Genomic DNA, 26968 nt, shown 5'->3' with positions numbered 1-26968 from the left:
TCACCAGGGAAGACACGAAGGATGACTGTTTGCCTTTCCTGGACTGCGCTGTGCACATTGAAAAGAATGGCAACCTCAACATCGAAGTTTACCGGAAGCCCACACACACGGACCAGTACCTCCTGTTTGACTCCCATCACCCTCTGGAACACAAACTTGGAGTAATTAGGACCCTACACCACCGGGCAGAACATGTTCCCTCTAAGCCTGAAGGGAAAAAGAAGGAACACACACATGTAAAGGAAGCACTCAAAACGTGCGGCTATCCTAAATGGGCGTTTTTAAAGTCAGCAAAGAGGCACAGAAAAGAAGATCAGACACCAGCGAGGGAGGATAAGAAGGACAGGCGCAACAACATTGTCATCCCCTATGTAGCCGGTGTATCAGAGAAACTCAGGAGGGTTTTCTCCAAGCATGACATCCCGGTGTACTTCAGACCCAGCAACACACTCAGACAAAAACTGGTTCACCCGAAAGACAAAACGCCAAAACACAGACTTAACAATGTGGTGTATGCCGTACAGTGCAGCGAGGAATGCCCAGACCTCTACATTGGAGAGACCAAACAGCCACTTCACAAGCGCATGGCACAACACAGAAGAGCGACCTCCACAGGACAAGATTCAGCTGTCCATCTGCATCTTAAGGATAAAGGACACTCTTTCGAGGATGCCAATGTTCACATTTTGGACAGAGAGGACAGATGGTTTGAAAGAGGAGTGAAAGAAGCCATCTATGTCCACTGTGAGCGACCATCTTTGAACAGAGGCGGTGGTTTACGACACCAACTCTCTGCCATCTATAATCCAGTTTTGAGATCCCTTCCCAGACGCCTTAAGGCCCACTCACACCCTGGGCCATCTGACCTCAGGAATTCGCATGATAAGGTGGGGCCAGGTTTCACAATGAACTCACCCGAAACTCTGGCTGATTGGGACCCACACCCAGTTCCACACCTTGGCTCAGGCGATTAGAGGATCATCAGGGGGTCCTTTTGTCCCTCTGTGGGGGGACACTCCCACTAGGGTTATATCTGGGACTCTCCACCATTTGACCTTAGAACTGAAGAAGCCTCTCGGATGAGAGGTGAAACGTCTTCAAGTAACTTAAAGAAGTCCAGACGCTTTTCTTTGCAAGCTCCTTTGACAAGCTGTAAATCTCACACCACAGACATGTAAGGTGCACTCAGGCATGTCACTGAACCCCCAGGTGTACTCTGCAACTCAGATAACCCACATAAAAATGTGGTTAAACTGCTCTAAGGTGCTTTTGGAAAAAATCTTTAAGAAAATCTTGTAAGCTGAAATGACGCCAACATGACGCCAACATGAAAAAAAACAAGAAAAAGGTCCTCAGGTTTACACCTGCATTACAAAAAAGGCCCGCGGGGGGAGAAAAAAGTACTACATTTGCTGTGAGTCACTGAAGTGAGGGCAATTTTTTATTTATTTTTATTGGCAAACCTCTCAACACCCCATCATTCATCCCCTTATCCATCTTATCCATCCATCCGCTTATCCTTTTCAGGGTCGCCTGAGCCTATCCCAGCTGTCATAGGGTGAGAGGCAGGGTACACCCTGGACAGGTCGCCAGTCTGTCGCAGGGCTAACAGACAGGAACAGACAACCATTCGCTGTGCGGCAACAGTGCTAACCACCGTGCCACCGTGCATCCCCCCTAAAGTCTTCCTTAACACCAAGTGTATCATATTTGTGAAGTTATATGTAGATGATGTGTGTAAATTTGTCAGGAAATTCAGGCTTTACAGGGTTAATATGTTTCTGCAAACGACCACAATCACACTGACATCACTACAAAACTTTCACCATTGAGCTCCGAGGCCTCCAGCCCAAGTGCATGGATAAAAGGAGGGTCTGAGGTGACTTAACTTCTACCACTCAATACCATTAAACATATTTGCAACAGTAACTAGACTGTATCCTCTTTGTTCCAGTGTCTCCCAGTCTCAAGCTTCATTTATACGCTATATGATCTACTGTGACGTCACTATCAGTTTATCCCACAGCTTTTCAGTCGGGTTGAGGTCTGGGCTGACCGGGTAATTGCAACTTCTTAACACTTTTTTGTTTTTCAGCCATTTACTCCGTAAGCCAGTAATTTGGCATACCGAGGAGTTTATGGTCGACTCAATGAGTGCAAGGTGCCCAGGTCCTGTAATCCTTAACCTCCACCACCGTGCCTCATAGTTTGTCATGTTCTTTTTAGAAAGCAGATGCTTTCTTCTGGGAACTCTTCCAAACAAGTCATACTTGTTCAGTTTTTTCAATCTTTCTAAATGTACTGTCATGAACATTTTAACATGTCTGATAAGTAGCTCTAGGGCTTTTTCTCTGAGCAATGCACAGTCTGAGATTTGGGGAAACTTAATGGGTTGCTTTCTCCTGTGAAGATTGCGACATCATGTTACCATACACCCGAATCCTTCAAATCAACCAAATCTTCTGCTTTTACAGGCATTTCATTTTTTTTTCATTTCCTATTAGGCCTACTGACTGGTCCTCTCAGAAGACTCCTAGAAATGCTCCTTACTACAGCCTCAGGCCTGGTTAGATTTCTTTATGGTCACAATCCTCCTGGATGCAGAGTGAGTACCAAGGGGAGGTCACTGGTGTAAGACTGTTTGAGTCTGTATGTTAAAATATCCTTGGACAAGAGCCTGGAATTGCCTTCTATACACCCATCAGTGTGCGAATATGAATGATAAAAAGCACATGAGATAAAGAGCTGAATTAAAATGTTAGTCCAGCATAAGAACCCTGCCTCTTGCCCTATGAGAGCGAAGAAGCTCCAGCCACCCGTTTGAGTCTTTTTGGCTGTCAGATAATAACCGATTCAGTGTTATTGATTGATGAAATAAAGTCTGTTAAACCTCTCAAGGTTTCCTTTGATCCTCATCTTCAACTTTTCTGTGTTTTTTAGTATTCTCTAAATTCTTGTAATATGTGTCACTTAGAGTTTGTTGATGGCCAACAGATCAAATTCCAGGACAAAAACAATTCTACAGCTCAGTCTGCCTTACAGGGAAACAGGTTATTCTTACTAAAGTGACACACACACACACACACACACCCTCAATAATCTCACGGAAACAAAGAACATTTTAAAGATGACGACCGGTTCAGCCTTTGAAAGCTACAATCAAAACCATGGAGTGACTCATCACCACAGCATGTTCATGGTTGAAATGGTCGAGGTGGAGCTTTGGGTGTGTTGGGAGAGGTTCACCTACAGGTAGAAGGACAGGTGGAGATCTTAACCAGAATCTGACTGGACTCTGCATCAGCAACAAGCTCATCTCTGCATTTTGACTGCAACAACCCAGCCAAGGTAAGTCTGCCAGACGTTTGTGTGTTATAGGAAGAGAACAACGAACTGTGTTCAGGCTGACGGAGTGGAGAATCGGGTTTGGTTATTTTAATGGGAAGGATTCAAAGAATTGAAAACTGAAGACATAAAAGGACACGGCAAGAATAAGAATAAGAAAGCCAGGTTTGGGATTTTCTGACAACAAGTGAATTTAAAGTGAGTTATATCGCACAAAAGAGACCAATTGGAAATCAAATATCACATGATTAAAATTAAAACATTGCATAAATCACACAAGGGAACAGAAATACACAGGAGCCAATATTGATTTTTATTTATGCGCATGTTTCTGCTAATCTGCCAACGTTTTCTTGACTTTTATGTTGTTACTTTAAAGACTGAGGTTGTGCAGCGTAATGCAGCTATAAAGGTGTGTTACACTGCACCTTTACAAAAAAGGGTTCCCTCTAAACGCTTTAATTCAGGATTTACCATGAACATTACTGTCTGACTGACTTACATTCTGGACCTGCGGGGATATTAAATTAGATTATAACTAAGCATTTGACAGAGACGGGGTCTGGTGTAGGATTCAAATCATCTTCATGGGTAAAATTTCAGGTGTTACGTTTTAGATTTCTTGACATAATTCACCTGGGTCTTAGCTGGGTCTTGAAAAATCATCATAAGTAACTGATCCAGAGTGAGAGTGAGGACGGTCTTTGCAGCAGTTGCTATGGCTGACATGTAAACAATGTGAAAGATTGCATTTTGAATGCAGTGAAAGGACATGCATGTGCACATAGTGGGAAAAGTTCCTTCATGTTGTTGTAAATAAATATATACATTTGTTCTGTATCCAAGTATTTCATTTTCAAATTGCATGCACAGTTAGAGTGAGTCTTTGTTTTTAGGGGATTTCTGTGATTGTTTTGGCTGATTATCAAAGGTTGGACTAAAAATCAAGGTCAGAGAATGTGATGATTGTTTAATCTGGGAATTTCCAGATTTAAACTGCCCACTGATTCATCAGCTGAATACTAAAATGCATCATGGAAAAAAATGAAAAACAAAGTTTCCTCCATCTCTCACACGGAGACACAGGTTTGACCGGCATCGGAGTCTCGGTGAAGCCACACCTGCAGCAGGGTGTTAACTCATATGTAACAAAAAGTTCTACTCCGCATCTCATTCAGTTTCACTGAACTCATCATAAGCCCAAGACTGCACTGCATATTTACCTAAAACCTACCTGCTTAATTTCCTCGAATTTCCTTTTCCCCCCTAAAGTATACGTACATCCCATGCTAAATGGTCCTTATGTGAAAGGAAAAAACTCTGGGAAGCTTCTGGGAAGATCTTTACAGATCACCCAACTTTATCCAATTAATGTCCCACCGGCTATTCCGAGCACAGAGATCCAGCAAGCGAAAAAGCAGTACATTAGATAACGTTAGTGCTCCTTGTTAACAGTCATCAAACATATTGTATTTCTGCAAAAAAAACGCACAATAACAATCCTGCTCTCTCACGACCAATTTCAGAGTGTGTTGTAACAGTTTTGGCTGTCACACCCAGAGGGAAGCATGCAGCTCAGTCGCATTCCTGCGCCATCAAATGGGGCGTATACAAGTTCTCAATGTCTATGTGTGACACAACGATAAAGCGGTCGATCAGCTTCTGTGAATCCGGTGACAGGTTCTGAATCCGACTTACCTAGGCTGGTGTAGCAGGTGGAGACATTAAGCAAGACCCAATAATGTAAATAATACATTTTAGGGTGACGTGTCTTGGTTAAGGTTAGGCTAGTGTCCTGCAAATGTAGTGAGGGAAACAAGACTGTTTGTGTAACAGAAACAGAGAAAACCATTCAGAGAATGAATGGTTGGTCAAGGTAGCGCCCGGTTATTGTGCATGTCTGTGTGGAAAGAGAGAAACGAGAAAAGTGAGACAAAAGGAAATAAGCTGAACGCAGAGAGGAATGCGCGAGTATACTTTAAGCACTGTGATCCTCCATCAAACCAGTCACATGACTTCTGACTGTCAAAGGGCTATTCTCACACTGCTGGAGCTTCAGCACAGTGAGGATGTAATAGAGTGAATAAATGAATGTGTTCAGTTTGGGAATGACTCTGTAGAGTGGATTAAATTTTATAGGCAAACATCCAAATCTATAAAATATGTCTGACAGCTGTATATGGACACATTTAAATTACAGCATGCTCTTCCAGAGGGAGAGGTGTCCAGATAACACCGGAAACAAACAGACATTTTTTATACTGTGAGCCATGCAGCATCACATTTGTGCCTTCTATCATAAGAATACAGATTATGTTTAAATGATGTAACATCAAATGATTTTTCAAACGACTGATTGGACAGTGATGCTTTTTATTTATTTAAGCTCTGATTTTGACTTTTACTCAATCTATGTTCACATTCTCTAAGCTTATCTTATCATTTATCTCCACTTCCTCTGGCTCGTCTTATCATCACAGCCGACACTGGTCACTGGTCGGAGACACCAGGAGCACTTTTTGGATACCAGCAGTGTGTGTGGGAGATGATTATGTAGCATGTGCTCTACACGCTCATGAAATATATAAATAATCACAATAAAGTTGTGTTACACCTGGCACACAGCATCCATGTAACTCATACAATCTAATACTTTAAATATCAGAGCCAGCATTGGATTTCTTTACCTTTTGGCATGTACCTTGGGGGATGGCACCTGCTTCACATGTGGAAGCGTTTTGTTATAATTAGAAAGACTTCACTCAAAGTTCGTTAGTCTCAACATCTGTTTTTTAAAGTATTAAAGTCTGAATTTCAGTATCATCTCAGAGTATACAATCAAATTCTCCAAGCAGCAGATTCCACTGTTATTTATTTCCTACTGCTACTACATATATAAGATTGTCACATATGATACATATACTTTTATCAAGTACATATAGAAAGCTGTGCACACAAAATGCCTTACGAGTAACATTTCAGCCGTACAAACAAATGAAACATTAATTAATTCAACAAATATCTTTGGGTTTATGTTGCATTTAAGTACGTAATATTGTAATTTCTCTGGTAGCCTGATATTACACATGAAATGGGGAAACAAAGCACTAATGCGATTCCAAGGATTTTCTTTTAGAAGGAGGTCAGAAAGAAGTTTCTGTGAGCGGCCACACCTGAAACAGTCCAACTGGCACACAGACGCTCCTAGGCGTTTCCCAAAAGCTGCTCACATGAAAGGTCCCTACAGTGAAGGGCTAGATATGTGTCAGACAGGAATGAGAGACATTTTCATGGTGACCGAACAGGCAATGTTTCAGTTCAATCGCCAAGGCTTTGGTTCCCTCTTGTGGCACAAAGCAGCATTGCGTTTGTCTTGAGCATTGGAAAGAAAAAGGGAAAGCAGTATCACAGGAGAGATCTCAGGTATTTGGCCCTGACCGCACCCTTCATTACAGTCCTTTTTGTTTCTTTGCAGCAAAATGAGTGCAGACGGAAAAAAGGAACCCCCTCCCTACATCATACCGGGTAAGCCCACAGCTCACACATGCTCAGTCAATATTCATGATCATTATCGTCATCTCCTCACCAGCTTGATTCTTTCCCTTTTCCTCTTCATATGGTCCAGTAGACAATCAAGGTGATGGTGTGAGAGTTTACCACCCCCACACTCCTTTCACCCCACCCCCCATGCAGACACAGCAAACTGTCACCCCAGGTATTCTTCTCACACCTGAGTCTCACACTTTTTAGAAGATTTAAGGTAAACATATTGTTGTTCATTGTTTTGAGTGTTTCCTGTCCTCTCTCAGTGTACACCGGAGGAGGGGGAGGCGCGGGTCAAGGTTTGGACTCTGGAGAAGGCAAAAAAAAGTTTGTAAGCTACGACATGGGACTGGGGACTGAGCCCGGCATGACGACCTGCGCTTCCTGCCAGCAACAGGTTATGACCAATGTCACCTATAAGGCAGGAACGTACGCCTGGCTCATGTGTTTACTCTTCATTTGCTGTGGGTGAGTGGTTTTAATCAGTTAGCTTCTTTTTAGCGCCCCAAGGCTTTTGAACACAGATCTTCTTTGTTCAACTCTGTTACTTGATTTTTATCGATTTTATCTTTTGTAAATACACTTAAGTGGAAACGTTCTTTCTTTTCATGTCTGTATATGAATGTAAAAATGTAACAAAGAATAATCTCATCTTGTGTATGATAGCATGACTCTAACCTCCTGTGTGTGTGTTGCAGGTTAGTCCTTTGCTGCTGCCTGATTCCGTTCTTCATGAAGAGATTCAAGGATGCTTACCACACCTGCCCACGCTGCAACAGAGTGCTGCACGTTGAGAAGAGGAAATGCTGTAAATGATGAGCACCAGGGCTGATATGGCCCCGTAGAAATAAGAAATAGCCTCCTGTTACCTTTGTCTGTGTCTTATGGTCAACTGGTAAAAAACTGGCATTTTCTCAAACTGGCAGAGAAAGGTGACAGGGGTAAATGCAGCTTGTTTCTATGGATGACAAAGCCAAACATGAATGACTTCTATCAGATTATTAGGAAACAGACTGGGAGGGATTGTGTTGTCCGAGCTTCTGTTTATTTTTGTTTTTTTGCTCTGGCAAGTTACAGAACACCCCATGCACTTTGAAACTGTCATCATTATACTCAGAAAATTTTGGATGCGTAATGTTAAAATGAAGGTTTGTACATATATTGCATGTTTTATGCATAACGGGATTGCACAATTTCTGAATAAATCACAACGGCAGTAAATTACACATTGAACGATAAAAGGGTGCAGAAATAAATATATTTGCTCATCTCCAGTTTCATGAGTCATTGCTCAGTAAACTGATACACAAAGCATACTGGGTTAATGTCATATTTGCATATTTGTCACTCAGGCAAGGCAAAAACAAGCTTACATGCTGTACAGTGGAGTGCTGCAAATATAGTTAAGCCTTTTGTTCAGACTATTTGAATGTATTCATTCATTATATTGCAAATTACAATGCAAAAGTAAACCCCCCCACCCCTGGAGGATGAGCATGCTCTATCGCTCTATTATTTACTACTATTAGCTCTATGATAACATTATTTCTCTAATAAAAACAGACATTACAGAACTCTGCTGTTTGTGTTGGTTGTTCTTCTCTCTAGAAATGTCACATCTACATTGATGGAGTACTCAAAAAAAGTAATGCATTTAGTCATTGCCCATCTTGAACATAATGCAGTATGATACTGCCAGAGAAAGTCATTTGTTACTGTGCTTGTTTTATTACTTTTGCATTACTTCGTAACATGCCCTGAAATGCACTGTCACGCCGTTACCAGTTAACAATGAAAACATTAGTCCCACACACTTACATGAATCCCTTTCCTAATTAGGACAGACATACAATCTTTTCTTTTTAGCGTTGACACAGGGCAGCTGAAAACCAGACCAAAGACACTTCAAAGCAGGGGCGATTCTAGGATCAGAGCTTTGGGGGTGCTGAGCACCCAGAGCTGCTCAGCCAGGCAAGATAAACTTTACTCGTCACAATGAGACTTCTTCCCTGTCTCTGTCAGTCCCTGCATCCTTAAATGTCTCCAGTTGTCCTGAGTTCCCTCTGGCTGTCTCCTTGGTGCATTTAAACCCCTGTTCCTCCCTGGCCTCATCGTCTGTTGTCTTCATCTCCGTTATCAGTCATCATAATTTTACCATCTCTGTTCAAGTCTGCAAATTTCTTTATTAAATCATAAGATTCTTAAATTCATCAAGTCTCTCTGTGCCTGGGTCCTCGTCACAAAACACGACATCACTGTTTTGTACATTTTAACACAACTTAATCCCCACATTTGTGAAAGAAAATCAAAACACTTTTTTTTTTAAAAGTCTGTAACAAAACCATCAAATCTGATAAAGGTTATTTAAATGCTGCAAACGAAGAATGGATTGGAATTTAGAAAACAAACAAACAACATATCCTAACGTTAATTACTTTACTGGGGGGGAAATGATGAATGGTGATCAAAGTAAGTAAGAAGTAAACTGAGTGCATTTTTTGGACAGAGATTCACTTTTCATGTGTATGGTAAATGGTAAATGGCCTGTATTTGTATAGCGCTTTACTAGTCCCTAAGGACCCCCAAGCGTTTTACACATCCAGTCATCCACCCATTCACACACACATTCACACACTGGTGATGACAAGCTACATTGTATGTATAATACAATACAGATATATGAAAATAGACTCCAAAAATAGAGTCCTTGAAATGTACAAATTATTGATTAAAAAAAATTATAAAAATGGAGGCAACTTTGCCTATGGTACAATATATGAAAATATCTCTACTGCAGATACTACTATGGCTCTGCAGATTTATTCCTTTCATTTTAACCTGTCGCCTCACCTTGAAGTTGGCAAATACTTTTGGTGGTCAACTCTCTCAAGCAGTTTAGCAGTTTCTGTTTTGCCTGTCACTGTTCCCTCTCTGTTTTCTTACCTGGTTCTTCCTGACCTTGCACTTTCTCCTCATGTTGCCCTCTTTCCTCTCTCCCTCTTTGGACTGATAATCATACACGAATAGATTGTATTCAATTAGATTAAAAAAAATTACATTAATATGAAAAAAATATTATTAAGCTCACTAATAAAAACAGTCCTCTCTCAGTGTACTTTCAACCAAAAGGCAAATAACCAAACCACATGAACATCTAATAAAATATATAAATATTGAAACACTGATCCAACATTATCCTTTATTGACGGATCATTTGTTCTTACACTTTTACCTGAATGTTGCTCAGGGTTTAATCTTGGCACATGCACATATGACAAAATAACTAGCTTCTCTCATTCCATTTCAAACAGGACAGTGGTAACAACAGCAGGCTACGGACAATTTAAAGTTTTAGATTTTAAATAGGCTGTATAAATTTCAATGGGAACGACAGTCAAATATCGCTGATTTTATTACACAGTAGGATGGATTGTAGGGTAGCTAACATTGTCGCAAAACACGTTTTCAACACTGCAGGTTACCTGAGTGTAATGTTTTTCAGCTAAAAAGAAACATGGTCTGACTCCTACCTAACTATATAAAATGTAACTGAAGGTTAAATTCAGCTAACATGTCCCGTTTTAAGCCAGACACTTACACCTCCACTCCGCTGCGTCTCAGCCACCATCGCTGTGGCAGCAACGGCGCTGGAGCCAGAGTAGAGCCGAACTGGAACAAACCATTGTCTGTAGGGGGGGGGGGGGGGTATCTATACTTTTGTTGTTAAAATGTTACGTCTCAACCAAGTACTGCATGCTTTTTTATATTTTTAGTAGTGTGTCACACAAACAGCAAATATTGTCAAAAAAAAGTAAGAAATCTTTGGGGGTGCTTTGATTCATTTCGGGGGTGCTGAAACAACCCCAAAAATGGGCTAAAATCGCCCCTGGTTTTATCCAATCTCTGTAAGAAAATCCTGAAGTTCAAACAGGAACGTGTAGGGCGAAGAGAACTACATTTCCCTAAAGCCATCGCGCCAGTCTGAAACGAGGAAGTGAGCTGTTTATTAGAGAGAGGCACACAAGAACAGCTAGCAAGAGAAGGGGAGGCTGTAATAATAATTATTAGGCTGTCGAGGCAATATTGAATATTATTGAATGTAACAGACTCAATTTGGCGGTGACAATGAGCGAGGTTTTCTCGTATGAGAGTTTGGTTCATGCTGTCTCAGGAGCAGTGGTAAGTTGATCTTAGTTTCAGTATGCGCTGCTTAATTTTAAGTCACAAATGGGAGTTGCTGTAGCGTCACTACTTATATGCTTTAAAGATATCCAAACAGAGCTCAGTTCAAAATAACAATTTCCACTCCCAACTTTACCAAAAACAATAAATAGTAGATAATGTAGCTGTAAATGTGGAAGTGTTTACAATAACCTCTTTATTCGGCGAAATGTTAATGTACGTGTAACTTATTAAACGCACCGAATTGAATACTGAATAACAATCATATATAAAACGTCTTATTTTAGATCCTAGTGTGCGTTTTAAACAGTTTACATGTATGTTCCTGTAACTTGCTCGATTTTTATATGGGGTTCATTCGGGGGTTTGTTCCATATGTGAAAAAAAAAAATGGCATGCCATGGATTTCTTACTGTTGCCCCTTTAGGGAAGTGTGACTGCAATGACAGTGTTCTTCCCTCTTGATACTGCCAGACTACGGCTCCAGGGTAAGAGAGCAGAAATCACAGTCTCATTTCCAAAAGTTTTGGGTTTTTTTGTTTTGTTTTTACTGAAAGAAAATCCCCATCTGTTTGTGTTCAGTGGATGAAAACAGGAAAGCCAAATCAACTCCAGCCATTCTGGCAGAAATTGTGAAAGAGGAAGGATTGTGAGTATAAATAGTGAAAATCTCAATGTGTTTCAAGCCAAAACTATTTTAATAAATTTGCACGCATCCCCTCAAACATCAAAACACAGTCTTTCAAGCAGTAGAAGGCTGCTAAGATGTGTTCCTGTGTTTACCTCTGCACCCTTCTTCAGACTGGCACCCTATAGAGGTTGGTTCCCTGTCATCTGCAGCCTGTGCTGTTCCAACTTTGTCTACTTCTACTGCTTCCACTGCCTCAAGGCTAGCTGGCTGAAAGGAAAACAGTCAGCACCAAGCACTGACTTGATCATAGGCATCGCAGCAGGTGAGGTGGTCATTGGCAAGAACTGCCATCTAATTTCAGACGAGTCCCTCATACCTTTGTCCTAAGAATGACTAGCGTGAACTCCTATTTAGTAGCCGATTCTGCACAGTGTATAAAACCAGTTTAAATTATTTACATTTCTAAATGCTGAAACCGATAGTAAAGATTCAATTACATCTGCCTCTTTGTCTCTTCAGGGGTTGTAAATGTACTTGTCACCACCCCTTTATGGGTCGTCAATACCAGACTGAAGCTCCAGGGCTCTAAGTTTCACAATGAAGACATCCGTCCCACCAACTACTCTGGGATTCTGGGTAAATGACCTTACATTTTACTTCTAATGAGTATTTGTGCAAACCTTCTACACATGTGCATACTACAAGTTCTCTCTTTCTGGCGTTTGTTTCCAAATTGTTTTGATTTTGCAGATGCATTTGTGCAGATCATCCGTGACGAGGGCGTTGCAGCGCTGTGGAACGGGACCTTCCCGTCCCTGCTGCTGGTGCTGAACCCCGCTATCCAATTCATGATTTATGAGGGCCTGAAGAGGCAGCTGAGGAGAGGCATTCCCAGGGAGGTGAGTAAGAAAAGGGAAGGGAAGTATGCAGACATTGTCTGGTTGGTAATTCTGTTCACATGATTTGTTCAGTGGCTTTGCATGTGTTCCCTGATCTTTTGAACACCACATGTTGTGAGACTTTTTTTTGGACACTACCACAGCGTTTGTGGATATGTTTATTAGCTAAGGAAAATCTGATAGGCAGAGAGAGTAAAACTTTTACACTTCACCTGTTACTGAGGTCATCTGAACTCAAAACTTTCACCTTTGGGATACGTTTGTTCCTCTGATGATACACAAAAGGTTCAGGTTCTTCTTTCTGCCCAAAGCTGTCATCACTGGAGGTCTTTGTGATCGGGGCCATCGCCAAAGCTATCGCCACCACTGTGACATACCCACTGCAGACCATACAGTCCATTCTTAGGGTATGTCTGCATTGTGTTGTTCACTTTTAAAGTGACACATATAATCTTTTAGTAGCTAGATTTGTGACTGTATGAACCTGTAACAAAGAAAACATTAATCTCAGAGATTCTTTTCTTTTTTGTTCAATCACCACAGTTCGGACAGTACAACAACACATCAACAGAGAAGTCAAAGCTGCTGTCCAGTCTCAGAACTATCAAGTGTCTGCTGGTCAACAGGGTGAGGTAAGTGTTTACACACACATATTAACATACTTGCAGTGCAAATTGCCACCATGACATATGGGTTAGAAGGTCCTGGGTTTGAAGCCGCCATCTGACTAGCGTGTTCTTGGAGGTTTAGCCTGTGTCTGGCTGTCGTTCTATAAAAAAGTGGTGATTGAATTGGATAAGGAGAGGAAAATGGCTGGATGGGAACCCCAAATATGGTTTTGTTACATCCACATTAGAATCTGCTTGATTTTGGGTGACTGCATTTAAACAGAGCATACTAGGCAACATTTATATTTTAACAATTAGATTAATTATATCCAGCATAACAAGCAAATGATCCCTGGTTTAATTCCTTGATTGAACCTTATGAATTAGGGAGTATTTGAAAGGGGCTTTATATGGAGTATGGGCATTCATCACTGGGCCCTCGTGATGTATCATCTGAGTTACTGAATATTAATAATTTTGCTCTTTCACCTCTTGTTCTTTAATGTTTTCATGCTGGTTTTCTTCTGTAGGAAGTATGGTATGTTGGGTCTTTTTAAAGGCCTTGAAGCGAAGCTGCTGCAGACGGTGCTGACTGCTGCTCTCATGTTCCTTCTCTACGAGAAGATCGCAAGCTGCACCTTCAGAGTGATGGGACTGAGCAACAACCACTACAAGAGGCGCTAGCTTACAAAGACACTTAACAATCCTGCACACTTGACCACAATAAAGGACAGATGAGCAATGGAAATCACTGCTGACAGACTGTATGAGTGACTGGGGCTTCACCTGCCTGGAACCGGTCACTTTTTTAAAAAGGTCAAACTGTAACTTGCGTAAGCCATCCAATAAAACATTACAAACTAAAGAGTCCTTTGGGAATTTATAGGTAAAGAGGTAATGTTTGATTATGTGGAAGATGAGAAGTGCAAAGTTTTGGGTGTTTTTTGGAAACAGCCAAATCAGAAAAGTTCTTCTGTCTCTCTGGGTTCTGTCTCCAAGTCGTCCATAGACACAAGAGAGCACCAAGATCTGGGTTACGGCATTGATTCATCTCTTTAGTTAAATACACACAAATAGAAAATTGTTGATGGACCTGACTGTAGGAATAACGTCCTGTTTACCAGCAGCAGAATAAAAAAGATGAGTGTGTGGATACAAAGATTTTAAGAGGCGATTACAAAACATAAGCACAAGAACTCATGTTAAAAACCAAAGCTTTATTAACAAAGCTACTTTTAACATGGATGTGTTTCATTCAGATGACAGGCTTGGTTTGGAATGACCCTCAGCAAACAAACATTTTAAGCAGCAGTTATATTATGACCTGGTGGCAGGTATAGTTTTTAAGATGAGGGCATTTTACAGACATTGAAGGCCTTAAAGGAAACTGTATCAGGTGGAAGTGCATTGCAAAGTATTTGGGCAGGGCAACTAAAGGTTCTGAGTCCCATGGTAGTCAGGTGAACAAGTGGAATAGACAAGAGACATTGAATATCAGATAAATACTAAGGAACATGGTTATGAAGGTCTGTGAAAGTGCGAAGGAGGATCTTGAAGTTGATGCATAGGTGAACTGGAAGCAGTAGGTATTAATGGACCTAAAGTGTGGCAAGAAAATATACACCACCAGCATCCCAATAATCCAGACCAGACAACGATTTAAAATAAAAATTATATATATATATATATATATATATATATATATATGTGCGTATATATTCCAAGGTGGGCCCACGTGAATTGTAGCTTCAGTCTGCTTTTTTAGCCGCAGCTTTAATGAATGTTTTCCAAAGTACAACACCTCCTATCAGCACATTTACCGGTTCCCACCAAGGTACGCACGTGGGGCTCGCACAGATCCCACAAGGTGTGATGGGTAAAAGCACCGCTGCAGCGTGCGCTCGGTCCATCCCTGTGGTGTGTTGATCGCTGGTGTAACAGTTTCGTGACGCGGCAGTAGACTTTCATAATTACGTAAGCACTTCAGCTCTGTGGCGCTCCCAAATAACTATTAAGCTTGACTTGTGCCTTTTCACCAAGATGGACTCAACAACGACAAAAGACGCGGAGAAGAACTGTGTTCTGTGCTGCCAAGAGGTCGAGATCTTCGCCTTGGGAAAATGCGACCATCCCGTTTGTTACCGCTGCTCCACCAAGATGAGGGTGCTGTGCGATCAGAAGTACTGCGCCGTCTGCCGGGAGGAGCTCGACAAGGTGCGCGTTCTTCTGCTACTTTAACCCGGGGATGGAGCCTTGTGGCGTTAGCTAGGCCGTAGCGTTCTCATAGTTTTTACTCTATAAAAATAGGCACAAGTTGTGTGTTGGCATCCTAACTGCGTTCAGAATCAATTAAAATAGTCACCAGGGGAAAAAAGAGGTGGCAACTCATTGTGCGTTCCCACTGTGGAGAACACTTTTTTCCTCGCTGTCATTAACTTAGCTAAGCTAACTAGCGAATATTAGCAAGTGCATAAGTTAGCTTATCTGTTAGACTGACACTGGTCAGAAAGAGTTGGTTTAGAAGCCGGCTTTTATAATTGAGCTGATGACAGAGTGCTTGTCTATCCGACGTTTATGGCTATACCTCATTTAGCCAGGGTGACAGTAAACTCTATAATACATTTTTAATTGAACACGTTAGCTGTCACCTCTCAATTTAGCGTGAGCTTTAGCGGCGCTGGTATGCTACCTGTTATTACTGGGTTGTGATAAATGTTTAATTGATATAGTTTTAGAGGTCATTGTGATGTCTGCCTACTGTCAGCCCTGAATAAATTCCGAATCTTGATTGCAGATGACGGAATGAGTCAAAACAGGTGGACTGTGGCCCCGGCCTCATAACACTCCCTTAAAGGCCAAATACACCTGTGATCAGAAGTTTACATTCAGTCATTATGGGAATGAATGTCATGGTCGTTTGGGGCTATAAATGACTTCGTTCTTTCTCCAGGGTAAAATGATTGTATAGCACACATCTTTAGTGACTTTGATAAAACAAGATAGGGTTAAATGTGGACACCACAGTTCCAGTAGGACAATGATCCAAACACACATGAAAACTGGATTTAGAATAGATAAAGCAGGTTAGCAATAAGCCTCTGGAATGGCCTTCCCAAAGTCCCTACATCAGCCCCACTGAGCAATTGTTGACTGTGCTTAGAAAACAACTCTGAGACTGACCAATTTGATTGAAGTCTAACAATTTTGTCAAGAATAGTAGTCAAATATCCAGCCAGGATTACAGAGAGCATTTCAACCTTTCAGCTCTAAATTAACATGACATTAGTGGCGATGTTGAGTGGACGTAAACTTTCCCAACAGCTGGATGTTGTAATGTCAAACCGTGTTGAATTGCCTCGATTAGAAGCGTACCAAGTATGCATCCTCTGTACTGACGTGGTTTTGCTCGTGCATCATTTCATGTGATATTACAGTAGGTGTTTGTGAGACATCACTGGTATGCTTTCTATTTCTAAAACAATCATCTTCCTCCAGTTACCACAGGTTATTACTAATCTGACTGTCATGTTGTTTTCAGGTGGTGTTTGTGAAAAAACTGGAGGCCTTTCAGTCTCTGCCCTATCAGCAGTTCCACTGTGAGAAAAAGTATGACATCTATTTTGTGGATGAGAAGATCTATGCCCAGTACAGGTACTAGATGTCTCTATTCTTTGTGCTTGTGTTGCTCTTTGGCATTTCAGTTCATTTATACTACAAAACCCAGAAATAGCAGTAAGAGAATTACAGTTAATATAGCTGAACTTTTGCTTGAAAAATACAATGGAAATGTATATAGAGAGCCATGCTGGTATTAACTAATGCTATGTGTGGTTAGAGATGGTGCTCTTGCTGTCTCAGTATATGGTCATATTGTAAATGTATACAAGCATGTGTATAAACCGGTATAACTGAAAGTCGGCTTTTAAAGCCTTTAGTGTTATCTTCTTGAACACTCCATGCTGTGTTCTTGTTTTGATTGCTTTTAAAGTGAGTCTAAGTTTGTGTGATGACTAAAGTGAGTGCTTTTATTTGCAAATGTGTAAATGACTTGCTTTAGCAGGAAGTATCCTCAATCTGATCTGTCATTTAACTAAACAAAAACTTGGCTTGAACTTTGGGTTTTTCCTGCTGTATCCAACTGGCTTTAATGCCCCTTTTGATTTTTACTTGACTCCGACTGAACTTTTCCTCGATGTGTGTCTGTCAGGCATCTGCTCTTGCCCGAGTGTCTCCGCTGCTCGGAGCCCAAGGTTTTCTCCAGGTTTGAGGAGCTCGAGCAGCACATGAGGAAGCAGCATGAGCTTTTCTGCTGCAAGCTCTGCACAAAGCATCTAAAGGTATCATCATTATCATCATCATCCCTAAAGAGTAAATAAAGGGGTGTCTGATCGGGTTCTCAGTATTACATGACTACAGTAGTAGCACAAATGTACATGGAAACTTTGTAGCACAAACGGTTCTTTTTGGTCTTTTTCTTTTTAATTTACTGGAGCTACCACCAACAGTGTTCAGATATAAATATGAAGGTTTAGTTAGTTAGTCTTTATTTCAGTTTGAAGGCATCCAGTCATTGTCCTTGACAGCAGTATCTGCTACTAAATGGTAACAAAAGCACTTACACAATGCAGTTGTTGAATTATATTAAATTCACCCCCCTTTTTAAGGTTGTTATTTGATGTATTGCTTTTCACACCAAATGAGAAACCGTAGCGTTGTTCAAGTTGTCTGTCGATAACTGAAAGTGCTGTGCATCAGGTCATTAACTTAAACGGTTTTGCTTGTACCATTAAGTCAGATTTACAAATTTTGCAATTATTTTTTATGCATTTGTTGTTGTTGTTTTTGTTTGTTTTAAACCTGCTGTTGCATATAAAAATGGTGAGTTGGACAGACTTACATTTTCAGGCAAATAAGGGCTGGTTGAAGGAAGCCAGATATAAAGAAGACAAATGTCAATATCCTGATAAAGAGCTTTGTTTGCTGATCTCCTGAATAATTATTTACTTTAAAAGTTACTCTTTCCCTGCAGATCTTTTCCCATGAACGGAAGTGGTATAATCGTAAGGAGCTGGCACGTCACAGAGCGCATGGAGACCCAGATGACACCAGTCACAGAGGCCACCCGCTCTGCAAGTTCTGCGATGACCGTTACCTTGATAACGATGAGCTGCTGAAACACCTGCGTAGGGATCACTACTTTTGCCACTTCTGTGACGCAGATGGCTCTCAGGAGTACTACAGGTGTGTGTGAGACCCTTTCACCCATCCACACAAACCCTCCTTTGTTTTTGTTACCTAATGTAGAAGAATATTAAACCAGACTTTTGTTTTTAACTGTGCTACCAACAGTGATTACCAGTATCTGAGTGAGCACTTCAGAGAGAGTCACTATCTGTGCGAGGAAGGTCGCTGCGCCACAGAACAGTTCACTCACGCGTTTCGCTCCGAGATTGACTACAAGGCTCACAAGGCTGCAGCACACAGCAAGAACCGAGCAGAGGCTCGACAGAACCGCCACATCGACCTGCAGTTTAACTACGCCCCAAGACAGCAGAGGCGAAATGAAGGTCGGTCGGTCGAGATGGTGTTTTTGTAGTGCCATACCACCAGGATTTCTGTTTAGCATTTGAGATGATCAGAACACATGCGTCCTTACAGGTATGGTGACAGGCGAGGACTATGAGGAGGCGCGTCACAACCGAGGAGGAAGGGGAAGGCCTCACGGGGGACAGAAAAGCTGGAGGTACTCAAGGTGAGTATAAATGACCAGCTCTGAGTTAACTGGAAGGGAGCATTAGTGGTGGAGCTGTCAGAATTGGAAGAGATGGCTGTTGTTAAAGGGTACATTCGTCTTTGTCTGTGACATGGAAATTTGGCAGGATATAAAAAGATGGATGGGTGCAGTTATATGCATGAGTACTGGACTGCAGAGCATCCACTTGTATTGAGAGACAGACATGGAAAACATTTGAAGAATGACTGCACAGCATTGTTGCACCTGGGTGTCTCACATTGTGCTGTTACTGTGTTTGCGTGCTTGTGTATCTGTATATTACTTTAAAAAACTTCAGCAGCTGTTCGAGTGGGAGTAGTTTCTTGCTTTTTACCGTTTTGTCTGCTTGTCTGCACAGAAATGAGGAAGACAGGCAGGTGGAAGCTGCTTTGAGGGCATCCATTGCAATGCGAAGACAAGAAGAGAGAGCAGCAGTGCAGGAGAGGAGTGCTCCCAAACACTGCAGAGAGGAGAGGGCCGAAAGACCAGAACCGGAAGAGCTCAGACACCCGAGCGGACATGCCAAACAAGCGAACAAACCTCCAGGTAAAAAGTAAACTGAAAAACATACATAATGGTTATGGTTGCTAGATGTTAGGCGTATTTGTCTGCTAGTTTTAGTGTATTTATTTCTGCCTCTTTAACAGTAAAAACAATGAAGAGCCAGAACCCGCGAGATGTAGAAGATGACTTCCCAGCTTTGGGAGCCACAGCTGCTGCACCTGTGTAAGCTTCATCAGAGTACAACGTTAAGTTCTCATCATTCAGTGTGTGTGTGAGCATAGTGTGACATAAATCTGTCATTTGTGCTGTTTTTTGTTTGTCCCTGCAGTGTAAAGCCAGCTCCTGCAGTGACTGCACCATCCCACGTAGCTTTAAAGGAGGACGACTTCCCCAGCCTGTCAACTGCCACGCTCACAACCCCCATGACTCCAGCTTACTCTGCGCAGCCTAAGAAGACGTCCTCTTTTCAAGAAGAGGATTTCCCTGCTCTCGTCTCCAGAGTCCGGGCCCCCAAACCTGCAGCTGGTACCACCTCTGCTTGGTCCAACCACACATCTGCAGCTAAACCCAACACTCATCCTCCTCCCTCCTCCAGACCTCCCCCACCCCTCTCCTCTGTATCCTCTGGCCCTCAGCTCCTGTCCTCCTCATCCTCGTCGTCTTCACGGAGGAAAAAGAAAGTGGGTGAGAACGGGAAAGCGTTGTCAAATTATTCTCCCCTTCATTCCGACGATGAAAGCGGAGGAATGACGCAGCAAGAGTTCCGCTCAGTGCCCACCATGTTGGATATTTCCTCTCTGCTAACTGTTAAAGCAGGCAGCAGCAAATCCTCAAACCCAGCTGTGACCTCGAGCGCTTCAAATCCAACCCCCAACACCGATCTCCCGACCCCAAAAGCCAACAAGAAGAAAAAGCAGAAGAACCCAACTGCTCCCCCTACATCTGCAACTACAACATCAGACCTGGGAACAACTGTAAATCCAGTGTCAGTGGAAACGACGGCACAAAAGGAAAATGTTCCTGAGAAAACGTGGAACAAACCGCTTTCCGGTCCAGTGACAGCGGCACTTACAAGTGGGCTGGCTAACGGCTACGCTGAGCAATCGCCACCCACTAGCAAAGATGACGCTCCGGTAACAAATCATCCCAATACGGAGCCTGCCGATGAACAAGAGGAGGAGTTCCCTGCCCTCATGACCAAAAATCCACCACCAGGTATGGAATAACAATCCACAGTATTCATTTACTGTCAATTTACACGTACTGTTGCTTCTTTCCATCCAATATATACACCATACAGGTGTTTTTTACAGGACCTCAAACTACAAACGACTAATACATTTAAAACTGAATGTACAGCTGCTTTAATGACTGATAGCTGCCATCACAAAGAAGCGGGGGAGGGGGACTTCCTGGAAATCATTTGGAAACTCTCCAACTTAGCTCTTACAATAAACAGAGTCAATAAGAATTATGGAAAGTCATTTCTGTTCTTTGATTGTGTGGTTGATTGGAAACCAGGAATTGTTCATTATTAGGAAATATGATATTTGATTGATATGAGAGTGGTCCGGCAAGCAGTGGTAAAAAGGTAGACAGCTAAGGTTTTCCATAGACTTCATATAAAAGAAGAGCCCCATAGAGTTTGACTCCTCATTTAGTGAACGGTTTGGCTAATCTAATGTTTTGGTTTGGTTTGGGTTTTTTTTTGTTTGTTTGTTTTTTAGCCAGATGTTACTACAAAGCACCCACATCCCTAAATTAAAAAAACAACAATAACAAAAAAGTCACCCAACACAGTTGTTGTAAAGAGGGAAACTGGTTAAACCTTTTTTTTTTTATACCCGGCTGTGAACATGCTCTTCAAAATGTTCTTAGGTGAATATTTAAACCCCGAGCTTTGATTTGACTTAATTTTCGGTTTTCATCAAATTAATGATGTGATGATGTTATACTATTGTAAAACCATATAAATGCCTCACAAATAAGCATTTTGTTTAAACACTGCGGTGTTGGTTTTATAGTTAAAACCCTGAGAACTGTTTTTCAGAGTTGGTACTGCATCATTCAAAGTTCACGTTGTCTTCGTTTTTCAGGCTTTAAGACCTCTTTCCCAATGAAAGCCTCAGCTCCAGCCCCATCCTCCACCATGCCCCTGCCTCCACCTGGCCTGGGCATGTCAGCCCCTAAACCTCCCCCAGGGTTCACAGGGATCCCCCTCAACAGCAATGTGGTGGAGTCTACACCCCCAGTAGTCAACCTGTGAGCCTATCTTGTTTTTCTACATTACATGATCACTGCTTGACACAAAGGTTTTTGGTTGGCCTTGTCGGTACTTAGTGTTTTTTGTCTGTTCCCAGGCCTCCCAAAGTGCCGAGCAATGGTTACCTGGTGCCAGAGGACTTCCGCGAGAGGAACCTGGAGCTGATCCAGTCCATTAGGAAGTACCTGGACGATGACGAATCAAAATTCAACCAGTTCAAAAACTACTCTGCCCAGTTCAGACAGGTACTCACTACATAAGAGCTGAATACTCTGTTGGTATGGATATTTTGTCTGGGTTTTTTTGTTTTTTGTTCCCTGTCCCCTTTAAATGCCCCTGAAGTGGTTACAGCTCTGTGTTAAGGTTGTGCATCCCTCCAAGTGTTGTGAAAAGTAGTATCTCAGGGACAGACTTTTATTTTATTTTTTTAATTCTAGTTCACTTTGACTTAAATGAGTAAGTTAGTTGTATTTGGCCTTATACATCAATTATGACATAATAAATAGTAACTGTCACTGCTTTATCATCCTCAAATGAGGATAAAGTGATTATGAAGGTCAAAGGTTAACGTACATCATCGTAATGTTGCGCATAAACACAACCATTATTCAGCACGGTTACTCAGGAGGGTAGTGTGCGTGATTACTTTAGCGTAGATCAAGAGAATTCATTATAATGATGTCATGATTTTCCACATTTATATAAAAAAAAAAAGTTCTTCTGTGCTGCCAGCTAAAAATGTGAATACGTATGTGCATGTGCTACTGGATTTTTATGGCTGCGACTTTATTTTCTCTCTGAATCAGCTTTATTGGACAAACATAATAAATTTAAATACCTTTGATTGGATTACATTAAAGCCTTCACCTCTATATTTTGCTCTAGTTTGGACAGATGTGGATGTAAAGTGCCACTCCCCTGGTTGTAGGACTGTGTAGTCAATCAGTAAAACAAAACTGCAGCTGATTTCTGCATTATATTAATTATTATTAATAATAATAATAATAATAATAATAATAATAATAATAATAATGCTTCCGTGTGTTGAGTGAAAAATGTTTAGCCCAGTGGTTATTTTGTTGGGGCTTACCTTTTCCCAAGACTATATTTCTTTATTTAACATGAATGACAAACGAGAAGAAGCCCACTGAAAGAACCTGCTCCTCACATTTGGCACTTCCTGTTTGTTTACTTTGCTCATATGTCATCTCTGTCTTTCCAGGGTGTGATATCAGCAGCCCAGTACCACCGCAGCTGTAAGGACCTGCTTGGGGATGGCTTTAACCGCATCTTTAATGAGCTGCTTGTGCTCTTACCAGACACGGGCAAGCAGCAGGAGCTCCTGACTGCGCACGGAGACTGTAAGGCACTGGAGAAGCAGTCTGGGGCTGGAGGAGGAAAGAAAAATAAAAACAAGAAGAACGCCTGGCAGACGCCTGCTACAGCGGTTAACATGGCAGCTGAGCTGGACTGCCGGGTGTGCCCAACTTGCAAACAGGTGCTGGCCCCCAAAGACTTCAACTCCCACAAGACCCTGCACATCACGGAGAGCGAGGAGTTCCCCTCTTTGCAGTCGATTAGCCGCATCATCAGCTAGCCCCCTTTTCTCAGCCTTCCTCTGGTCCGTTTGCCATTGCGAGGCGAATTCAGTTTTGTGGTTCTGACACAGCCACGCAGCAGCCGGTGTGGGAAAGCAGCAGCTCATTTCCTCTGGGAGGAGTCGGAGGCCTAGTATAGCAAAAGAAGATGGTTCATGGTGTTTCCACTTTGATGGGGATTAATATTGATAGGTTTATGTGATTGGTTTACAATTCAAGATGCACAGGGTCGCCACATCTTAAATCTTCTTTCAACTCTTATCGTTTGAGGACGTCCCCAGCTGGCACTGGCACCGGCAACGTCTAATCAGAACTCTAAATTTATTTAATGAAAGCGGAGAGACGAGCCAGGGCTTTACTTGAAGAATGCAACGCTCCCTAATGCTGATATTATATTGATTTTCTTTTCTTTCTTTCTTTTTTACCTTGCTCTGGCAAGTTGATAAAGTCTGCATGAGTCTCCAGCTGTGCTGCTTGGTTAAATAAGAGGTTCAGTTTGAATATTTAGCTTTATATTTATAGCTGTCTAATTGCTTTTAATTGTTCATTGCTCTATGCAGGCCTGTCAACAGTGTCAGTGAATGGACTCCTCATTCAGGACGGTGTGTCAGAAAGTGAGCTGCTTCAGAAATTGGAACAAATTATGGATTCATCAGTTGAATGCTTTTTGTTTTTCTTTCAATAAACCCCATTCTCTTTTATTCTGTTTGCACAACTCACCAGTAGATTTCATAATTTTGTTTATGGACTGGTACAAATGTGGCCATGATGTTGCACAAGGTTTCAAAAGGAAATTAAAGAACTGAACAATGAGTCTTGTTGTATATTTCTCAACAGTTTTGTTCAAATTGTCTTTTTAAAATTGGGAGAAACAAGATGGTAACAATTGAGATCTCCACTTCTGAGTACACATTTGGTTATGATGAACAAATTCAGCTGAAGGCACCGTTGTTTCCACCCACACTCGGTCTGCATACTCAAGGAAAATCAAGCACTGACACAAATTTACAGGTGATGGATTATCTACTCATCTCTTTGTCATGTTTGTACTGTTGTCAGCAGGGCGTCTGTGTATTAAAGTGGCAGACTAGTTTTCACAGAGTAGACTGCTCTATTTTCGACCTGCTGCCAAAAACACAGTTTTTGTTGACACTGCAAAGTTCTCCATGTTTGACTTGATGGCAGTTTGTTTGTTTTTTTTAACCATTTTTCATTATATTGCTCCAGTGGTCTGCTGACACAGTGCTGTGCAGGCTCACGAGTGACCTTTTAACCCTTAGTTGTATGAATCGTAGTGCTATTGTGGTTCCAATATTTAGCTTGCTGTATTTTGCCCAAGGACACTTCAGTATATGGATGATAGAGCTGGGGAATGAACTGCTGACCATCTGAATAGTAGACGGCACACACTGAACCACTGTAAGATCTTTGTGGGCCATGAGTAACAGTTGGGTAACTACACCCCACACACATGATGGCACATTATTTAAGCACAAACAAAAAACGTCACATAAAAAGCAAGTGCAGTGCAAGTCTAACTATACTGAAAATGGATATCAGCAGAGGTGGGACCAAGTCATTGTTTTGCAAGTCTCAAGTCAAGTCTCAAGTAATGTCAGGCAAGTCAGAGTCGAGTCTCAAGTCACTGGTGTAAAAGTCCGAGTAAAGTCACAATTTCAAGTCCTTTTGAGTCTTTAAAAAAAAAACTAAAAAAGAATGTTGCAGTTATATGCTAAATGTAAATATTAGACCATGTAATTTTTAAATCTGTGTTTTTCTCAACACATGACAAAATAGTGAACTTAGAAAGTATACACAAATTGTGAAATTGCACCTCTATAAAATGCAGCTCAATTAAACTTAGCTCCAAGAATAATTTTCACCAACAGTTCTGAGATAAGCTGCATGTTATTCTTGGATGCGCTTGTAGGGCCGGCTTTAAAATCGCATGACAAAAATATCATACACATTAACAAAAACTGTATCACCAACGGAGCCTGGACAACATTTGCTAGTTTGATGAAGTCAGCTATCTCATCGTAGCAAAAGAGAAGCACCACCTACCGTTCTTTATGCAACTTCAACTGTCGGAGAAAGTTGAAGTTGTTCCATCTCTGTCTGTAATTCTCTTCTTGCATGTTTTGCATATTGCATTTTGGGTTTTTTTTGACTACTTCATAGTTTATGTACCTGAAAAAAATAACATTTTTGAGCTTTTTTTTTTTTTCCTTTAAAAAAAAAAATCTGGTTAATTTGATTGGCTGTGCTACAGCTCACGCATACGTACGGAGTGTGGTTTGAATAAATGAATGAATGAATTGAATTAATGGTGCACATTTTCTATGTAATATGCGTGTTAAATTTTATATTTGGGGTGAAATATCAAGTCTTTTCAAGTAAACCGGTTCAAGTCCAATTCAATTCAATTTCAATTCAATTTTATTTATATAGCGCCAAATCACAACAAATGTCGCCTCAAGGCGCTTCATAGATACAGAGAAAAGCCCAACAATCATATGACCCCCTATGAGCAAGCACTTTGGCGACAGTGGGAAGGAAAAACTCCCTTTTAACAGGAAGAAACCTCCGGCAGAACCAGGGTCAGGGAGGGGCGGCCATCTGCTGCGACCGGTATTCAATTGAAGTCCCAGGTCATTGGTGTAAAAGTCCAAGTCAAGTCACAAGTCTTAGAACATTTTTTCAAGTCATAAAATTAATGACTCGAGTCTGACTCGAGTCCAAGTCATGTGACTTGAGTCCACACCTCTGGATATCAGAAAAGCAATAATAAAACAGGTTTTGTACCAATTTTGGTACTTGTATCCACCTGTGAATGATTTCCCTCTAAAGTTAAGTTATCTGGTACACAATTAGAGCTTTCTTATTGAAGAAGTGTAGGGGTTGGCACAGCTTCCATTCTCTAAAGCTTTGGAAAGCCCAGGGAAATAGTGTGTATATGGAAAATAAAATAAAGTAAATGGTAAATGGCCTGTATTTGTATAGCGCTTTACTTAGTCCCTAAGGAGCCCAAAGCGCTTTACACTACATTCAGTCATTCACCCATTCACAAAGTCACAGGGACACAAACAGCCAGTCCAGAACATGGTTTCTTTTTTATTGGAGTGATGGTCAGACTGCAGTCCAGAGACATTCAGGTAATAGACAGTGATACACATCTCTGTACACGCGTTTTTACACTGAAGAGGTCAAACACCTTCAGGAAAGGAAGAAGCAACTCAGAAGAAACGTTTAAGGGGTAACACGCCATAAAATCAATGTTCACTTGAATTCTTGGTTGATGTATCCATGCAACGTATTGTACTATATGACATGCCTTCTTTACGACCTCGGTCTAACAGATTAATGGCACGAACGACTGATTTTAGCCCCTTTAAGAGTGATTGGACAAAGTATTTCCAACAGAGAGTGCTTTCTAGTTATAAATATGCATTATCGACATAAATTTATTTATTTGTTGTTGTTTTTTAAATTTTCTGTAGTAGTGGACACATCAGACCCTGAACAGCATCACACAATAATTTCATTTACTTCAATAACATACTGAATTTTACAATCAAACCAATACCACGGTGGTGTACATGGGCCAGAGCACAAAACACAG

At 41.4% G+C, this 26968-nt stretch overlaps 3 protein-coding genes across 4 annotated transcripts; all 3 read left to right on the top strand.

Annotated features, from left to right (window-relative positions):
- The first annotated feature begins 3213 nt into the window (after window positions 1–3213).
- Window positions 3214–8462, top strand: litafd (LITAF domain containing). Of its 2 annotated transcripts, none has more exons than XM_035910864.2 (5): window positions 3214–3348; window positions 6821–6870; window positions 6974–7060; window positions 7155–7356; window positions 7587–8462. In XM_035910864.2, the coding sequence occupies exons 2-5, from the start codon at window positions 6825–6827 to the stop codon at window positions 7702–7704; spliced, it is 453 nt and encodes a 150-aa protein (XP_035766757.1). In that variant the 5' UTR covers window positions 3214–3348; window positions 6821–6824; the 3' UTR covers window positions 7705–8462. The 2 variants fall into 2 exon arrangements, with proteins under 2 accessions (XP_035766757.1, XP_035766756.1); XM_035910863.2 differs by having other exon boundaries at window positions 6971–7060.
- Window positions 8463–10863: 2401 nt separating this feature from the next.
- Window positions 10864–14073, top strand: slc25a17 (solute carrier family 25 member 17). Its single transcript, XM_006798027.3, has 9 exons — window positions 10864–11067; window positions 11498–11558; window positions 11653–11719; window positions 11872–12023; window positions 12221–12337; window positions 12452–12600; window positions 12912–13007; window positions 13144–13232; window positions 13739–14073. The coding sequence occupies exons 1-9, from the start codon at window positions 11014–11016 to the stop codon at window positions 13890–13892; spliced, it is 939 nt and encodes a 312-aa protein (XP_006798090.1). The 5' UTR covers window positions 10864–11013; the 3' UTR covers window positions 13893–14073.
- Window positions 14074–15107: 1034 nt separating this feature from the next.
- Window positions 15108–24156, top strand: znf598 (zinc finger protein 598). The gene is made up of 12 exons (XM_006798026.2): window positions 15108–15422; window positions 16747–16859; window positions 17416–17545; window positions 18238–18449; window positions 18558–18775; window positions 18867–18960; window positions 19340–19527; window positions 19629–19707; window positions 19814–20700; window positions 21582–21747; window positions 21846–21993; window positions 22971–24156. The coding sequence occupies exons 1-12, from the start codon at window positions 15249–15251 to the stop codon at window positions 23343–23345; spliced, it is 2784 nt and encodes a 927-aa protein (XP_006798089.2). The 5' UTR covers window positions 15108–15248; the 3' UTR covers window positions 23346–24156.
- Window positions 24157–26968: the final 2812 nt, after the last annotated feature.

The sequence above is a fragment of the Neolamprologus brichardi genome, chromosome 4 (genome assembly GCF_056152115.1).
Source record: "Neolamprologus brichardi isolate AB-2024 chromosome 4, ASM5615211v1, whole genome shotgun sequence".
Lineage (NCBI taxonomy): Eukaryota > Metazoa > Chordata > Actinopteri > Cichliformes > Cichlidae > Neolamprologus > Neolamprologus brichardi.
Note: the sequence above shows the minus strand (reverse complement) of the source record. Positions and strands in the feature narration are given on the sequence as shown.

Bases quoted from the DNA above. Each gene is read 5' to 3' on its own strand.
- slc25a17 (XM_006798027.3), top strand. From the start codon at position 11,014: ATGAGCGAGGTTTTCTCGTATGAGAGTTTGGTTCATGCTGTCTCAGGA. The intron at 11,068-11,497 runs GTAAGTTGATCT...TTGCCCCTTTAG, and splicing joins ATGCTGTCTCAGGAGCAGTG to GGAAGTGTGACTGCAATGAC. The intron at 12,338-12,451 runs GTAAATGACCTT...TTGATTTTGCAG, and splicing joins CAACTACTCTGGGATTCTGG to ATGCATTTGTGCAGATCATC.
- znf598 (XM_006798026.2), top strand. From the start codon at position 15,249: ATGGACTCAACAACGACAAAAGACGCGGAGAAGAACTGTGTTCTGTGC. The intron at 17,546-18,237 runs GTATCATCATTA...CTTTCCCTGCAG, and splicing joins TCTGCACAAAGCATCTAAAG to ATCTTTTCCCATGAACGGAA. The intron at 19,528-19,628 runs GTAAAAAGTAAA...CCTCTTTAACAG, and splicing joins ACAAGCGAACAAACCTCCAG to TAAAAACAATGAAGAGCCAG.
- litafd (XM_035910863.2), top strand. From the start codon at position 6,825: ATGAGTGCAGACGGAAAAAAGGAACCCCCTCCCTACATCATACCGG. The intron at 6,871-6,970 runs GTAAGCCCACAG...CATATGGTCCAG, and splicing joins CCCTCCCTACATCATACCGG to TAGACAATCAAGGTGATGGT. The intron at 7,357-7,586 runs GTGAGTGGTTTT...TGTGTGTTGCAG, and splicing joins TTACTCTTCATTTGCTGTGG to GTTAGTCCTTTGCTGCTGCC.